The sequence below is a fragment of the Pantherophis guttatus genome, chromosome 7 (assembly GCF_059756535.1).
Source record: "Pantherophis guttatus breed Tessera chromosome 7, ASM5975653v1, whole genome shotgun sequence".
Lineage (NCBI taxonomy): Eukaryota > Metazoa > Chordata > Lepidosauria > Squamata > Colubridae > Pantherophis > Pantherophis guttatus.
The window spans coordinates 759,967-777,855 of NC_142069.1; the positions used below are offsets into that span (position 1 = coordinate 759,967).

The 17,889-nt window shown below is 53.2% G+C and overlaps 1 protein-coding gene across 11 annotated transcripts in view; it reads right to left on the bottom strand.

The window, feature by feature from the left end:
* SHANK3 (SH3 and multiple ankyrin repeat domains 3) overlaps positions 1 to 17,889 on the bottom strand; it is a 206,454-nt gene that overhangs the window by 144,770 nt on the left and 43,795 nt on the right. For all 11 annotated transcript variants that reach the window (XM_087873529.1, XM_087873528.1, XM_087873527.1 and 8 more), the window contains exons 3-5: positions 17,449 to 17,520; positions 3,385 to 3,493; positions 1,033 to 1,184 (exon numbers count right to left, since the gene is read on the bottom strand). In XM_087873529.1, the coding sequence (XP_087729655.1) occupies positions 1,033 to 1,184; positions 3,385 to 3,493; positions 17,449 to 17,520 (333 nt within the window). The remainder of the gene's footprint in view (positions 1 to 1,032; positions 1,185 to 3,384; positions 3,494 to 17,448; positions 17,521 to 17,889) is intronic.

Here is a 17,889-nt window from a genome sequence, read left to right on the forward strand (position 1 = left end):
GCCTGCTTTCCATCCATCACCGGCCCCTCTTATCGCATCCCGCCCTCTCCAGCCAGCCCTCGGAGGCATCCATCATCCTGGCCTATTTAAGGATGATAGATTCGATTCTCCCACCAGGTGCAGGCAGGCAGCCATTCGCTTGCTTTCCCATCCTGGGGCTGGGTACCAAACGCCCGAGGGGCCCTGGTGGCACCTGGGCAGGCCCACAATTTGGATTCCGAGGCAGAAGCTTCCAGGAACTGTGGCCGGTGCCTTTGGACCCCATGTGGGGGTCGGCAAAGATGCCCCCAGGGCTGAATGCGAAGGTAGTCGGATGTACGTAGCGTACCCCACTCAACAGCTTCCTCCTTGGGGCCCCTGGGGCTCTCTGAGCTTGGCAGTTGACTTGCAGATGTTTCATGGCCCAGCTAGGGAGAGCCAGAAGGGACGGTGTGTGTGGGTGTGTGTGGGTGTCTTGTCTCTCAAGTGGTTGGCCCTGTCACTCTGCTTGGGCTGTTGCTTCCTGTTTCTTTGTCTGAGTCGGCAGTTCCTTGATTGGGGTATAGTTTAATGCTTGGTTGTTAGTCTGATACTAATCCTGGTGTCAACCTCTGTTTCTCTGGCTGTTGATTGCTGGCAAGGAGGTACTTTGGTCCTTTATCTTTCCGAGGGTCTCTTTAACACTCCCACCCACACTGACACTAATAGATAAACAGAGGACCAACCCCCTTTCCTTCTGGCCCTGGCGATGTTCCCTAGTTGGGTCATGAAGCGTCTGCAAGGAAACCATGGGGCTCAGAGAGCACCGAGGAGCCCACAGCTCAGCCGGAGAACTACAAACCTTCCCTCTCTCAGCTTCTTCCTTGGAGAGCAAAGAGGCTCCTTTGGCTGTTTGGCCACCGTGGTGCTGCTGCCTGGCTGTCCTCCTGCAGTGCTGCAGCTCCTGCCCTCCCAGCCCCCTCCAAGGAGGGCCTGGCAGGGACCCTGAAGGACCAGGATCAGCTGTCCAGGCTGAGCGGTGCCCCACAACTCCGGGGGGAATTGGAGACTCACCCGCAGGGCAGTGTGGTTCCGACATCGGACGGCCTTGTGCAGAGCCGTCATCCCTTCGCGGGTTCGGAAGTCCAAGTGGGCGCCGCCATTCTTCAAGGCTTTGATCGTCTCGGCACAGAACTCCAGCTGGGCACTCATGGTCAGGGGGCATTCTGGGCAGGGAGAAGCGAGAGGGCTCTCAGCAGGGAGTCTTTGGAGGGTCTCCTTCAGTCCCACCCGTCACTATCCCCCCACTCCCCTCAGGTCCCACTGGAGCAGCCCTTTCCCTTGCCTGGGTGACTTCATCGATGGTCATAACTTGGCCTGTTTTGGGGTGAAGCTCTCCAGCTGCATCTTCCTCCTTAAATAATCTTGATTAAATAAAATCCTGGCTCTGCCTGGCTTGGGAATCGAGTCCCACAGTCCTCTCCCTGGACCTCTCAGGTAGGCGTTAAACAAATGCAGAAGACTGTCTCATTCACATGTGACTTTGCACTTGAAATAAAACTTGAAACTTAACATTACAACCGTCCTTAAAAAGGCACAAGAAAGAATGTTCTTCCTGCGCCAACTCAGAAAGCTCAGACGGCCCAAAGAGCTGCTGATCCAGTTCGACAGAGGAATTGTTGAGTCCCTCATCTGCACCTCCAGAACTGCCTGGTTTGGCTCTGCAACCAACCAGGAGAGGGACGAACTTCAACGGATAGTTAGGGCTGCAGAAAAAAACAACTGCCAGCAGCCTGCCTTCCATCACAAAGAGGGCTGAGAAAATTCCTACAGGGCCCTCAGACCCTGGACATAAACTGCTTCAACTTCTCCCCTCTGGATGCCACTCTAGGGCATTGCCTGCCAAAACAACCAGACAGAAAGACAAGGTTTTTTCCTCCATGCCATCACTCTGCTAACCTAATCCCCACAGCACTGTCTTATGTCTATTTACCCATGTATTACTATGATCCTTCTCATCTCTCCTACTATCTTCTGTTATGGGTATCTTTATTATTATCATTATTACTCTTATTACTCTTTAATTTTGCATGTACAGTGAGAGCGGAGACAAATTCCTCGTGTGTCTAATCACACTTGGCCATATAAAGTACTCCATTCAATGCGATTCAATTTATAGCCAGCAGCAGGGATCGGGCATTGGATATCGGATATACAAGGCACTCTGTGTGAGTGTGGAGAAGAACACAGCATCTCACACGTGCTACGGTGCGCACGAAATCCTTCAGCACGTATGGAGGAAGACCTCCCGCTGGTGAGAGAAAATGCCATTGATGTGGCCCAATACAGGGTGAACATCATTTAGTTTTAATCCTGTTGATTTTACACGTTTTTAAGTGTGCTACATTTTTATGACCTCTTTCACGCCTGTTTCAGTTGCTCATTGTTGGATGTTACACGTCTGTAGGTGCTTCAGGCAGAAAGAAAGAAAGAAAGAAAGAAAGAAAGAAAGAAAGAAAGAAAGAAAGAAAGAAAGAAAGAAAGAGAGGGAGAGAGAGAGAAAGAAAGAGAGAGAGAGAGAAAGACAGAGAGAAAGAAAGAAAGAAAGAGAGAGAAAGAAAGAGAGAGAGAGAGAGAGAAAGAAAGAGAGAGAGAAAAAGAAAGAAAGAAAGAAAGAAAGAAAGAAAGAAAGAAAGAAAGAAAGAAAGAAAGAAAGCCGGCTGGATTGCAAGGTCAGGGTAGGAAGAAGGCTGCAAACGGAGAGAAAGATGTTCACGTGTGTCGAGGGAGCTGCCTCCCTCCAGACAAACGTTCCCAGGCTTCCTGCTTCCTCAGTGGCGGGTGAGAAGCCACCCTCCTGTGCTGGGTTCACACAACATGCTAGGCCAAACTCCTCCCACCCATTTACACTTGCCTGGCCCGTTGCAGAGAGGAGAGTGTGTGCAATATCCCAAGTGCTACAAAGCAAGCAAGGGATCGGGCTATAGATGTCCCAAGGCCAGACTCTAGAAGACACCATTTCAAAACAGGTGAGAGGCAGAGGATCTCTCCTTGGCCCAAAGTTCCTCTTAAGGCAGAGTTCCTCAACCGTGGCAACTGGAAGATATGTGGACTTCAACTTCAAGAGCCGAGGTGGCGCAGTGGTTAGGGTGCAGTACTGCAGCTACTTCAGCTGACTGCTAGTTCAGCAGATCAGCGGATCAAATCTCCCCGGCTCAAGGTTGACTCAGCCTTCCATCCTTCTGAGGTGGGTAAAATGAGGACCCAGATTCTTGGGGGCAATATGCTATTTAGTATACTGTCTTTGGTGTAAGCCGCCCAGAGTCCTCGGAGAATGGGCAGCATAGAAATATGACTAATAAAATAAAAACAACTCCCAGAATTCCCCAGCCAGCTGTGGCAACTTGGTGCCCATCCTCATCTCACCTCCAGTGTCCGGGTCATGAAAGTTGGGGTCCAGTCCTTTCTCCAGCAACCTGCTGACCTTCTCCACATTCAGGGTCTGCACATAGTCCATAAATTTCTTCAGATTTGCCTGCGGTCACAAAACCCAGGAAGAAAAGATGCCGGTTAGCAGCTCTCCCTGGCAGCCAGGCTGCAGGCCAGAGACCCCTTCCTCCAATCTAGGAGCCGATTCCCTGACTGCAACCAGGAAGAGAGCCGATGGTTGCTTGTGCCAATCCTCCTGATCACACCTGACCTCAGATCCATTTGATCTTGCACGCGGGAGTGTTCTTACACACACAACCCACAACCCAGCCCTACTGAGCCATCTCTTCTTCTGCCTCCCATCAGCTTTGGGCCTCCAACTGATTGGTCAAGAACAGCTGCCCTCCTCTGGAACTGCAGCATGGACAGAAGGCAAAATCCCCTCCCCTCCCCCCCAGATCTGCCTCCCCAAATTCCTCAGGGTCAACAATTCACCGTCCAAAGAGGAATTGAGGAGAAACTTCCTAACAGTGAGAACAATTAACCAGTGGAACAGAAGTTGCCTCCGGGAGTTGTGGGAGCTCCATCGCTGGGGGGTTTTAAGAAGAAACTGGGCAGCCCTTTGTCTGAATCTGTCTAGGGCTTCCTGCTTGAGCAGGAGGTTGGACGAGAAGGCCTCCAAGGTCTATTCTGATTGACTGACAACTCCTTGGCCAAGAGTCATCTTGGGTAGGTATGACAACGAGAGAGCTGGAGGTGCTGATTGCTTCGATTGGGGTGCATCTCACCTCAACTGGCCCCTTTAAGACCATGGCTCCCCTTTTCCCTCCGGCCCTTAGAATCCCTGGGAAGCCCCCCCCCCCCTTGGCTCTTGCTGCCTCTCCTCCTGGCTGCTCCCCTTTTTCCTTTTTTGCAGCAATTCCATTTGCAAAATTTGCAAAAATGTAAAGTGGCCCAAGGTTGGGAAGAGACGGCCTTTTGCTGCCTTCGTCTGCTTGTCCCTTCAGCCCAGAGAAGGGCAGCTCCGTTTGACCCACATTGGCTCCTCTTTCCCTGAGCCCCAGTCTGTGACCATCCTCCACTGCCAGCTCAAGAAGGGCCTACTCACCGTGGGACAAGAGCTACACTAATATTGAAGAAATGGTGGACTAGAAAGCAGGAAAAAGGAGGAACGGAATGAAATGGGGAGGACAAAAATTAAAATAATGTTTTATTGATTTTAAATAATTAAATAGAATTGTTAAATTGTCCTGCAGCGGGTTGGCCCGTTCCGTTTGAAACAGACCGACACCCTCCTCCTTACAAAGCAGGGGGCCAAAGGGGGGGGATGTGGGTGCTGGGCCATCCAGCCAACCCATGGCCAAGTGAGGCTTTGAACCGGGGACCAAGGACACGGTTGAGGAGCACGCCGGTTTCTCCCTCTTCTTCCTCTTCCTCTTCTCTTGGGTGATTTTAGGAAGCGGCAGAAGCCCTTTCCCTGCCCCCACGGCCGCTGGAGCTCAGCAGGAGTTTCAATGTGGGGCAGGTACAGGCAATCCTTGACTTACAGCCACAACTGAGTCCCAAATTTCTATGCTCCATTTTATGACCTGTCTTGCCACCATTGTTAAAGGAATCACTGCAATTATTAAGTTAGTAACATGGTCGTTAAGTGAATCTGTCTTCCCCCTTGACTTTGCTCATCTAAAGGTCGCAAAAGGGGATCACGTGACCCTGGGACACTGCGACCGTCATCAATAGGAGTCAGTTGCCAAGCGGCTGAATTTTGATCACGTGACCCTGGCCATAAGTCTGAAACATTGTTAGCAGCCCATTTTTCTCAGTGCCGTTGTAACTCTGAATGGTTGGGAGTCGAGGACTACCATCGTTGAGCAAAGTGCCAGCTGCATCACCAGCCCCTGGCACTTCACCCCGAGCAAACTTGGGATGGAGATCCAGCTGCCAAGCATGCAATGCCCACCGTCCCTCTGCAGGCATCTCTGCCAGGGCTGCCCTCCTGGCACTGCATCTTCCACATGGGCGGCACCATCTGCTGCCTCTGCCAACCCAGCCCAGGCCCCGTCTGTGAGCTGGCAGGCAAAAAAAGGCCACTCTTGTTGCCTTCTTCTCAAGAGACACGCTAGCTGGCAGCCTGAAGGGCATCTCTGCCATTCGATGGTTGAAGGGAAAGGATGGAAGAGGCTGGCTCGGCCTGGTGCTGAAATGACCTCAAAGACACGAATGGAGTGGCCCCTCTTAGTCCCAAAAACCTCCGAGAAATCCCTCCAAACCTGGCAACTTTCCAAAATACAGGAAAAACAGAGTTGGAAGGGACCTTGGAGGTCTTCTAGTCCAACCCCCTGGTCAAACAGGGGACCCTATGCCATTCTGTCCAGCCTCATTTCAGACAGATGGTTGCCCAGTCTCATCTTAAGCACCCACATCTTCTGGAGGCAGGAGGTTCCACTGGTTAGTTGTTCTCATGGTTAGGAAATTTCTCCTTACTTCCAGATTGTTTCTCTCCTTGTCCAGCCCCCCCCCCCCCCCCCCCCCCGCCATTGCTCCTTGTCCTGCCTTCAGGAACTTTGGAGAAGAGGGTGACTCCCTAATCTTTGCAGCAGCCCCTCAAATATTGGAAGACCACTATCAAGTCACCCCTAGTCCTTCTTTTCATTAAACAAAACTTCCCCAATTCCTGCAACTGTTCTTAGGATGTTTGAGCCTCCAGCTTCCTAATCCTCTTGGTTGCTCTTCTCTGCACTCTTTCCAGAGCCTCAACATCTTTTTTACATTGTGGTGACCAAAACTGGATGCAGGATTCCAGGTGTGGCCTTTCCAGGCCTTTCCTTATAAAGTGGTATTAACCCTTCACGTGATCTTGACTTTAAGATGGCTGGATTTTGACTCCCAGGCTTCCCCAGCCAGCTTGTCCCCTAAACCAAGGTCCTCGCTGTGAGCGACATTAGACCTCCACCTCAGGTGACCAGCAAAGAATCCGACGGGTTATTGCAGGAATTGCTGGGCCTAATCCAGAACCAGGAACAGCCAAACAGAGAAGGCAGCTGTGCAAAAGCCCCCCCCCTCCTCCAACCAGCAGCTCCAGATGTGCTGGAACTGAGCTGCGCATTCCATTCCGCTGAAGCCGCCCGCCAGCTGTTAGGCAACAACCGGGAAAGTTTCTGAGGCCTTGCAGAGGATGGGGGACCAACAGCCCCCCCTCTTCCAGTTGCCCTCTTTCCTACTGCATTTAGCTTTGGCACCTTTAACCTTAGCACACCTGTGCACCGACACTCCACAAACACCCCCATTTTGCAAACTCTGCACTTTGCACGAGGACCGATTCCGTGTCCTCATATGACCTGAAACCCAGGGCTAATGAGGGGCAGGAGAAAGTCCCAGAGAGGGTGCTGGGCTGGCCCAATCCACGCTGCCTCCAGCTGCAGGCACCTCAGGCTCCCTCTGGAGGTTCAGGGTCTCCTTCTCAGCTGGGCCGTCTCGGACTCCTTGGGCCTTTGCTTAAGCCAGTGGTCAGCCGCACCGAGCAGCCGAATAGGACAGAATAACAGAGTTGTTGGGAGGGACCTTGGAGGTCTTCTAGTCCAACCCCCTGCTCAGGCAGATGTCCTGGCCCCCCTGGTCCCGGGAGTGAGTCGTCCTAAGCAGGAGAGCCCTCTCGGCCGGTCAAGAGGGAGCAGAGCCCAGGAGAAGCAGAAAGTCCCCTTTCAATACTGAAGAGGGGGATGCTCAAAAGGAACCAAAAGGGCAGCCGTGATAGTGCGATGGAGCCTCTCCATCTGTTGCAGCCGCTGCCTGGCCTTTTGTGACCGTCCCCTGCAGACGCCCCTGGAAAAGCCCCTGACCTGCCAGCAGGCGTGGATGGCAGGCGCTGACTGATAGGCAGGCCTCCCATCGTCCATGGGTCCCCAAGTGGGAACCCATCCAGACTCCTGTCAGTCTGCCGAGGGAGATGGGGGCATGTAAACAAACAACCAAAGAAAGAAATACGTTTCCATGGAAAGGAAGGTCCCCATTAAGCACCCCTCCTGACAGAAATGAATGAATGAATAAATAAATAAATACACTTCGTCCTCACGAACATATTACAGATAGAATAGAATGGAGCTGGAAGGGATCTTGGAGATCTTCTAGTCCAGCCCTCAATTAACAACGATTCACTTAGTGACCGTTCAAAGTTATGACACTGGAAAAAGTGACTTAGGACCGTTTTTCACACTTACGACCATCCCCATGGTCACATGATCAAAATTCAGACACATTCGGCAACTGACTCACACTTATGACGGTCACAGTGTGCCGGGGTCACGTGAATCCCCTTTTGCGACTTTCTGACATGCAAAGTCAACAGGGAAGCCAGATTCACTTAACAACAATGTGACTAACTTATCAACTGCAGTGATTCACTTAACAACTGTCGTAAAATGGGGCAAAACTCACTTAACAAATGTCTCATTTAAGAAGAGATATTTTGGTGGTAAGTCAAGGACTACCTGTATACACAAAAGCGAGACTGTCCTATTTTTCTTTATGGGAAACCCATTAATCCCAGGTGTGTCCTTCTACATTTTGCTGGACTACAGTTCCCAGCATCCTTGGCAGCTGCCCACCCTAAGGGGAGCCGGAGTGCTTCTGCCTGCAGGCTGCCTCCAGAGCCCAGCCTACCTCTCAGCTCCTTTAATCCCATTCCTTCCTTACCCAGAGAGCCTTGTGGGGTTGCCCCTCTGCCTGTCCTCAAGGTGGCCCTTTGCGGAGCCTGAGTCATGGTCTCAGCGGGGGCTCTGCGGGGCTCCCCACGGCTGCTGGCCAGGCAGTTCCCTGGCAAAGAGTCAGAACCGCTTCACACACTCCAAACCGGGGGGGGGGGGAGGGGGGGGAGGGGGGCTTCACACTGGAAGGGGTTGACCAATTAAAACCTCCCCCCGCCCGCTCTCCCTTGGCCATCTCGTCTTAAGGATTTTATCTGCTGTAGTATTTCATAATGGATGACTTTCATGTTTTTATGTCAAAAGCTGCCCAGAGTTGTCGAATATGAGATGGGCACAAATATCTTTCATAAGAAATAATAAATAAATAAAACTGGCTGCTGAGTGAGCTGCTTCAGTCGGGGAGTTTTGATCTCGGAGGGGCTCAGTGGGACCCCTCAATGGGACCTGGTGGGCTCCTTCCTCCAAGGGAGGCCCTACAAAGACCCCCTCTTGCCTGAGCCTGCAGAAGAGGGAAGGAGAGCCCCACCCCAGCCCCGAGACCAGCCTGCGTCTCCTCCCCACTCCAAGGCAGCCCCAGCGTGCGATGCGAACCATATACAGCTGCTCCTCTGCTTACAAGTGTAGCTGAGCCCAGAATTACGGTTGCAGGTTGTGACGGTCGTTAAGCGAGCTGCCACATGACCACACCCAATTTTACATTTTTTTTTTGCAGCCGTTGTTTAGCAAATGCCACCGTCATTAAGCAAACCTGGTTTCTTCAACAGGTTTTTTTTGTTGTCGTTGCCAGGAGCCAGAAGTGAATGCAAAACCCACCCAGAATTACGGTCACATGACTGCAGGATGTTGCAGATGGGAGCCCAAAATGCAACCCTGGGACCAGGGGTGGCGCAGGGGCCTCTGGAACCAGGCTGTAAGGAGCTCTGCTGCCATTTTGAACGGTCATTAAGTGATTGGTGGTTAAATAATAAAAATAAAATAAAATAACATAACATAACATAAAAAATAATAAGTGAGGAGTACCTGTATTTGGGAGGGAAAAGGAGAGTGAGGGCAGGATGGATGTGAGAAAAAGTAGGCAGAGGAGGATGCTCCCTCCCCTTCCAAGCCACGCCCACAGAACCCGTAGTAAAAAAAAACTGAATTTCACTATTGCTCTCTCCCACCTCTTTCTCTTTCCCTCTCCCTCATCTATAAATCCATTAACCACCCTGGGAAACGCTGGTGGCCCTGAAGATGCTTATTTTCAGATTAGGTTGGGTTCCTTTTGGATCCCTTGCAGATCAGGAGTGTGCCAGGCCCTTTGGAGTTATCCGAGCTGTGGGGCACATTCAGCCGTGGCATCTTCTGCCACCCTTGGCCATTCTCTTTGATGCCCACCCCTCGGCTTCCCAGGCAGGAGAAGGGCCTTTGCAGGACGCCAGAGCAAAGGGAAAGGAAGACCTTCACGGGAGACGGGGAGGCAGCCAGATGAAGAGGCTGATGTTGCTGCAGCTCGGCCTTGGGGACGGAGGGTGTGTGAATTAGAGGAAGAAGGAGTGGCGAGAGGGAGGCGGAGAGACTCCCCCTTCTCTGGCTGCATCCCTGCTCCCTCCTGAACCAGGGAAGGGGACTTTTCCAGAGAACCATCATCCACCGCTCAAGCACCACCCAGTGCAGGCCCATCGGCTCCTGCTGCTCAACAGGTGCAGTCCAGGCAAGGCCGATTCAGGCAATGAGCTGCCAGGGCTCCCCCTCCATGCCAGGTGGCTCCCGAGAGCTCTCCGAGGTCCTGAAAACCACATTTTGATGCCAGAGGCGCCAGCCCATTAAGCAAAGTGGTTTGGCTTCCGTTCAACCCAAGTGGGTTGGGGGAACTCCTTCCCCCTCCCCCACTTCTCCCATTTCAAAAGAGGATAAAAATAGAGCAAGGCATCTCTTTCAATTAACCGACCTTCCGTGCAATTAGCGAAATGAAAGGCGGGCGTGTGCCAAGCCACAGAAGCTTAGGGAGCCCATGTGGGGTGGCTCAATGCTCCTTGGCTGACACGAGATGGGGGGGAGGGAGGGGCTGAGCCAACAGAGCATCCCTCACTGGAATCCCTGCTGGGGAAGAAGGGTGATCCTGCTCTCTATCCCCTAGGAAGGAGTGATGGGAGAAGAGAAGGAAAAGAGTGATGGATCCTATTGTCCATCAGGCTCAAAACTGAAAGGCTGCAGCGGTCTGAAGGGGGCTCCAGGCGGGAAGAGCTGCAGGTGTTTCAGCTGCACAGGTGAGAGTGAGAATGATGCTCCAGAGGTGAGAGGGTAGGAGACCATCTCTGGGCAGCTCCCTGCTATCCTTCTCCCACAGGTGTGGAAGCCGATCCCGCGTGGAGCACGCAGACCACCCAGCGGTCAGGCTCCGGCTGACTCTTATCCCCACTGGGTTTCTCTCCGGACCCTGGAAGAAGAAGCAGCCGCAGGTGAGCTGCCCTCCGGGGGAGAGGGGAAGGAAATGGGGCTCTGTTATCACGGCTGCTCCTGGGCTGCTACCAACAGGCCAGAGAGGGCTGAGGAGAGGCTGGCCTCCGGTCAATGGAGGTTTGCCCTGAGCCTGCATGGAATCGCCTGAAAAGCCTTCGCCATTTCTCCTGGTGGGATGGGGAGGGACCCTGATATTTTTGGAAACAGGAAGACCAAGAGGGTGAGGGTCATTGCTGGGATGGAAGGAGAGCCCCCGAGCAGAGCCCACCCCTCCTCCAGAAGACCCAGCTCTTCTCCCAGGAGACAAAAGGTCACGCACGGAGGACCGATGGACAGGCTGCCCGTTCCCAGAATCCCCGCTGCTCCAAGGACATCCATACCACCTGGACTCAAGCTTCCCGACGGGCTAGAAATGGCTTTTAACGGAACGAAGATCGGTTATTCTTAGTGCTGGATTCAGGTTGCGCAACGTTCCCTTCTGCTCGCCTCCTGTTCGTTGTGCACTTTGCTACTTTGGGGACTGGCTCAAAATGCAGCCGCCATAGAAACCGCTCTGAGCATCTCTTCTTCTAAGCACTGCAGGCAGCAGGTTGCCAAGGAAGTCAACCTCCGCCTCATGTTGTCGTTTGCTGCACACTTGAATTCTACTACAGGGCTACGAGGATGATCAAACCCAGAGAAAACAAGGCACAGATATCAATCAATCCCTAACTCACCTCTTGGCACATCTCAGGAAGGAAAGAAAGAAAGAAGGGAGGGAGAGAGGGAGGGGGGAGGGAGGGAAGAAAGGGAGAGAGGGAGGGGGGAGGAAGGAAGGAAGGAGGAATAGGGAGAGAGGGGAAAAAGGTAGAGGGAATAAGGGAGGGAGAGAGGGAAGGAAAGAAGGGAGGGAGGGAGGGAAGAAAGGGAGAGAGGGAGGGGGAGGGAAGGAAGGAAGAAGGAATAGAGAGAGAAGGAAGGAAAGAAAGAAGGAAGGGAGGGAGGGAGGGAGGGAAGGAAGGAAGGAAGGAAGGAAGGAAGGAAGGAAGGAAGGTTGATGGATTATAGCCCAGATTCCCAGAAGGGAGAGATTGTATTCCGGCAGAATAAGAGGAAATATCTCAGTTCAGTGTTAGTGTGAGCAAAGAGGGCGAAGACAGCTCCTTCTCAATAGTTTCCAGAGTAGAGGCTTCAATTTGGCAAGATTCTGCCTTTAGGTGTGGAGCAATAAGGAAGGATCCTGATTGGAAGGATCCCGCTGTGCTTTGGGAGATTCCAGCGCTGCCCCTTGGAGACGGCATCCTTTCCTCCTGGCAATCAGGCGCACTTCCTGAACGTTGTGTCCCTCTTTTGTAGGAGAATCCCATCATGTTAAGACTGGAACTCCAGACGGCGTGAATTGCACCCCAGGGCCCCAAAGGGACAGCTGGAGGCCAGGCTGCCCTCGTGGATTTCATAAGGAACCAGAAGGAGGCAAATGTCCCCATCTATAGCAAGGGGGAAAGGAGAAGCTAGGCAACCACAGGGAGTCCTCAACGTACGACGGCAATAGAGTCCAACATTTCTGTTGTTATGAGAGACCTTTGTTAAGTGACTTTTCCTCTGTTTCACAACAATTGTTAAGTGAATCTGGCTTCCCCATTGACTTTGCTTGTCTGGAGGTCGCAAAAGGGGATCACATAAATAGGAACCCGTTGCATCGGAATTCGGATCAGGTGATCGTGGGGATGCTGCAACGGTTGCAACTGTGAAAAACAGTCATAAGTCACTTTTTTCAGTGCCGTTATGAATATGAACGGTCACTAAACAAGCTGTTGCAAGTCAAGGACTCCCTGTATTAACTAAATTCAAAACCCAGGAAGCATCCAGAGCAGATCACAAAGAGTTTTTCACGATGCAGCAATATCGTATTTTCATTTGTTAACTTCCTAGTAGATTGTGGGAATGCTGAAGATACCAACTATCTTGATTCCAAAGAGAAGAGACCGGCTTTCTTTCTGGCAGATTCTTGCGCCGGTTATGGATCGGACTCCACAGCCTCAAATCAAGCAACCTGATTTTAAATCTAGAGGCATTTCTCTCATTTTCAGAGAGCTTTGTGGATCGATTCTTCATCACCACTAAGTGATTCCCAGCTGGATGGGATCCCTGTGTGATTGAGCGAAGAAGGAAAGGACGCAGGAATCCATAGAGCGGTGGCAACCAAGCTGAAGGACCCTCCGTCCTGCCTTTGGCGGTTGGGCACAAGGAAATGCCACCTCTCTGCCTTCGGGGACAGGTGAGGAGGGAGGGAGGGAGGGAGGCTCAATGCTTTCGGCCAATCGCCTCAAGAGCTCAGCATCTCAGAGTCAGCTTGTTTGGGAGATGGGCAGCATTGAAACAATGAATGAATGAATGAATGAATGAATGAATGAATGAAGTGAGTGAATGAGTGAGTGAATGAATGAATGAATGAATGAACCAACCAATCTATGTGCATGAGCCAGACAGCTGTGCTGGTGAAGGGGTGTGTGTGTGTGTGTGTGTGTGTGTGTGTGTGTGTGTGTGTGTAGAGAGGGGTAGAGTTGAGCCCTTGACTGCAATGCAAAGCCTTGCCACCCACTGACCTGTAACTGCTACAAAGGCAAGGATGCCCAACCATCTTTGGCTCAAAGGTTAAGGAGTGGTGAAGTTCGCTTTTGAAAAGAAAGGAATGAAGGACAAAGCGAAGGGAAGAAGAGAAGGCCGGGAGGGAGGGAGGGAGGGGGAGCTGAGGTCTCCCTCCCCTTCACACGACAGCGAAAGGAACTCTTGCAAGAACGGCCTATTGCTCACTCCATGCCAGCCAGAAGCGAAGCCTTGGAAGGAAGCTGCCATCCTTGCCAGCTGCCAAGCCCGGAGTCCCAGAGCCAAGCGGGAGCTTGGGAGAAGCCAACGTCTTTGGGCCTCCCGGAGACCGGAGGAGCCGCCTGACTCCCGCCAAAGCCAGCGAGGAGGGTCGATAGCCAGCAAGGGGGGGGGGGTGTCTCATCGATCCCCATCCGCCCGCGGCCACTGAATCAATGTCCTGACGCACAAAGGCTGCCCTCTCCGAGGCAGGGAGAGCGGGCAAAGCATGTCTGGACTGCAGAAGGCCGTCTCTTCACCTGACGCTTGGGGGCCTTGCTGGCTGGGAAGCAGGGACACTCTAGTCCTACCCATTTCCAGGGGCCCATTTCTGCCAAATGCCGTTGGAGAGAAGGGTGGGTTACGCATCCTGCAACAAACCGACAGACTGAACCCGTGAGAAGCAATTTTCTCTCGCGTCCAAATGAGTCAAGCCCACTCTGGTGCAACATTCACACTTTTCGCCAAGACGGGCTCTGGGTTCCCACCAAAAGGCTGAGAGGCCCAATCTCACGTGAGCAAACTGCTAACGAACAACAATTATAGGGAGTCCTCATTCAGTGACTGCCTCGTTTAGTGACCGTTCACCGTTAGTGCAATGATGAAACAGTAACTCTGCGACCAATCTTCGCACTTATGACCTTCGCAGGTCTGCAAAGCAAAGGAAAACTGAAGGAAGACCGCAAGCTGTGGTCGCTAAGTAAGGACAACCCATAATACAGATTGCAATGGGCAGCCCTCCCTCCCAGGTGGGGCTGTGGCTCCTGGATCCCTAGCCCAGCATGGAGATGGTAGCCCATATCCCTAATTTGGGGAGCGGTATCCCTATGACGAGAGGCGGTCTTGTGTCGGGAGGTGAAGGCAGCAGGCTAGAAATGAGGACAATTCACTCGAAACGTGAGTTTTAAGTCTGCCTTGCTGGCTGACCGTGGGCCGGCCCTTCTCTCTCGGCCCTAGGAAGAAGGCAATGGCAACCCACTTCTGGTATAATAGGGCCAAAAAAGCTGCAGGGACTCATCCAGACGGTCCCTGGGACTCAAGAATGCTTTGAAGGCATATGGATGTGCACCCACCCAGCCAGCCCCCTTTAGAGCAGGAGGAGGAGTTCGGAAGTGCATTTAGGATTGCTTGATGAGGTGAGCAGAATCACAGGATGGCCCTCAGGCTCCCCTCCCCCTCCCCGAGGAGCACAGAGCCTCCCCCTCCCCATGCTCCTTTCCAGGGCTGAGCAGAAACGGCCGGAGGGCCTGTCCAGCAGCCACTCAGCCCCCCCCAAGCCCTGCCCCTCTTTTGCAGCAGCTGGGACCACTCAGACCTGGATGGGCTCTCCTTGGTCTGGTGAATTCTGCACGGCAGAGCCCGGCTCGGCTCGGTCCAACCAGCCAGAGGACAAGGTGGGCTGAGCAGAGTGCAGCCCTAGCTTCCCTCTACCCCCCAAAAGTAGGAGTGGGGAGGGAGAGGGTCAAGATGGGGGCCCCTGGGGGTGGGGGAGAGGGGGGTACCTTGCTTTTGGTGCCGGACCACCCACTCCTCTGCCTGTGCTGCTTCCTTCCCAGATGGGCCCCCATCTTCCCGTCCTTCCTCTTCTCTCTCCCGCCAACTCTCTCTCCCCCCAGGCTTCGGAAAGGGCGTACAACTCACAACTCGGACAGACGCACACGCGTGATGTCACACACACTGACACATTCCATGGCTCGATCCTGTCCAAGCAAAACAGCAGCCCGGGGGACAAATCCCACCAGAGCCAACTTGGCCAGCAAGCCTCCCCTTCTCCCTCCCCCCCTCCGCCCTCCCTTTCCGTCTGGGGCTTCCCCCTCTGCAGCATCCCTGGGTTTGTGGGCTCCCTGGCCCCTCCCACTCCCTGGGGATGATTTGGGGGGGGGGGAAACACATGTCAGCAGGATCAGTGGGGGGGGGGTCAACCATAGCATCCTGCCCTCCTGGCTGCAATCAATCAGAATAGAGCTGGAAGGGACCTTGGGGGTCTTATAGTCCAGCCCCCTGCCCATTTCAGACAAATGGCTGTCCAGACTCTTCTTACAAACCTCCAGTGATGAAGCGCCCACAACTTCTGTTCCACTGGTTGATTGTCCTCACTGTGAGGAAGTTTCTCCTCAATTCCAGGTTCTTCTCTCCTTGGTTACTTTCCATCCATTGTTGTTTCTTCTCCTGCCTTCAGGTTGACCTCCCTCTTCTTTGGGGCAGCCCCTCAAATACTGGAAAGCTGATATCTTGCCCCCCCCCCCCCCCCCGTTGTTCTTTTCTCTAGACTAGCCAAACCCAAATCCTGCAGCCCTTCTTCCTGGGTTTTAGCCTCCAGGCCTTTAAGCGTCTTGGATGCTCTTCTCTGCAAAGGCTCCCTGGGCTGCAAAGGCCACAGAGGGAGGGTGCCTGGCCTGCTTTTGCTCCTGCTGCCCCACGTCCACCCCACGCAGGACCCCAGAGAAGCCAGCAGCACAATGGTCTGCTCATGTACACAAAGCAAGAGCCCAGATTATTCTTTGATGGCCTGGTTTTCTCTTATTTCCCACTTTCAACAGGAATCCAGGCTACCACACCTCACCCCCCCAAGAGCCCCAGGCGAGGGAGGGCTTGGCGACGGGTGCAAGTCCACTCAGGGCAAGATCAAGACTCAAAAGAGGGGCTCCCCTGTCCAGCGCTCTGGACCCCCCAGGCCTAATGGAGGCACCCCATTTCTATCTGATTTGCCTTATAACCACATCAAAAAATAAAGGTAGAATTCAACCTTTCATTCCAGGATAAAATAGGTAAAGTCCTGTCAGAGACAGAAATTCACTGGGTGGATCAACCTGAGTTTAGCCCACAAATATTTCTGTACCTAAAAACCCAAAATGCAACCAGACTGAAAAAAATAAGCTTGTGATAATTACACACACACACACACCTGGTGCAACATCCTTGTGGAAAGCCAACCGATTCAAAATCGATACAAAAGTCTCTTTAATAAGCTCCTTTAATAAAAGGAGTTTAATCAGCTCTCCAAGACCATCCTAGTTAGCGTATCTGGACGGACGATATTGCAAAACCTGCCTTGCGTGACTGCTAATTGTGGCCTCTTGGGACGTGTTTGGGAGCGGGGTTTTTCCCTGGTAATTTCTGCAATTTTAACCCAATACAAAAGTATCGTCTCCATGGAAGGGAGCCCAGGCTGTGTGAGCAAACTGGGATAAATAAGGTTCCTCTGCTACACTGGGCACACTCAAGGACAGGGCCCAGGAAAAGGGTCCCGGGAGAGTCTCAATCATCCAGGCCATGGTTGCCCCAAAGGCACTTTCTCCAAAAGACAACCGGACTGTCTGATTTTCCTTCCAGACGCTTCGCTTCTCACCCATAAAGCCTTCTTCGGTTCTGAAGTCGGAGCTGAAGAAGCTTCTTGGATGAGAAGCGAAACGTCTTAAAAGAAAAACCAGAAACTCCAGGCACCTTTGGGGGTCCTGAGAACCTTTAAGCCCCCTGCCTTCACTAAGGACCCCCAGAGACAGTGTCCTTCTCAGAGCCCCGTCCCTTGCAGCTGTGGGGGTTATGCAGCTCCAGAATCTGGGCTCACAGAAGTGAGAAGCGAGGGAGCCCAAGGATCCTGCTGGCCAATTTCTATCTCCAGTTGGCTCAGCGTTCCCACTAGTCCCTGGGTGGTCCAAATACCTGCTTGGCCAAGGGGGGTTGGGCCCTTTTCAGGGGGTTGCCTCCTGAAGGAAGGGAAATGGAAAGACGGGGGGCCTGTCCATGTTTCTCCTCAGACAGATGGCCAGCATTGCCAGGGGTTGAGTCAGCAAGACCGTCCCTGCTCGTTTTTGTTACTGGTGCCAGCCTCGGGGGCAAATAGAAAGAAAAGCCTGACCTGCTGGGTGGCATCGGCCTCAGGAGGTGTGGCCCACCTGGGTCCTCCAAGAGGGCGGGGGGCATTTGCCCAGCTCAGCCCAGCCTACCGTCCTCCCGGCCCCGGCCAGTGGGGTGAAGCTCAAGGCTTGCAGCCACTTCTAGAGTCTGAGCTGCGAAATGCAGCCAGAAGACCCCCTGCCTCCCCAACCCCCCCCCCAAGGAGATGGCTTACCTTCGTGTGCAGCTTGGCGAACTGCTTGTCATCCAACAGGGGCTGGGAATAGACGCGCCTCTTGTATCGGAACTGGATGGGAAGCAAAGGGAGGAAGACGCATCAGCTGCCAGCCTGGGCATCGGTCAAACCTTCGTCGATTGGGCCCCGTGTCTCCGGCGGAGCCCTCTGGCCCCAAGGCTGCCCACCCCGGGAGAGTCGGAGCTGGGCTCTTTCACCATGCGGGGCTTCTTCTGGCCCTCTGCTCTCCTGGAGCCTCCAGAGATTTGGGCCGCTGGTCAATGGAAAGTCTGCTGACCCGCTGATTCAACCAATCACACCGTCCCAGCCGGCTGCAGACGTGGCCTGCAGCTCTCCACCCCACTGCTGGCTCCCCCACGAATGTCCCTTTCTCAAGGCTATGGGAAGGTCAGGCCAAGGTCAACACGGGTGAGCCAACAA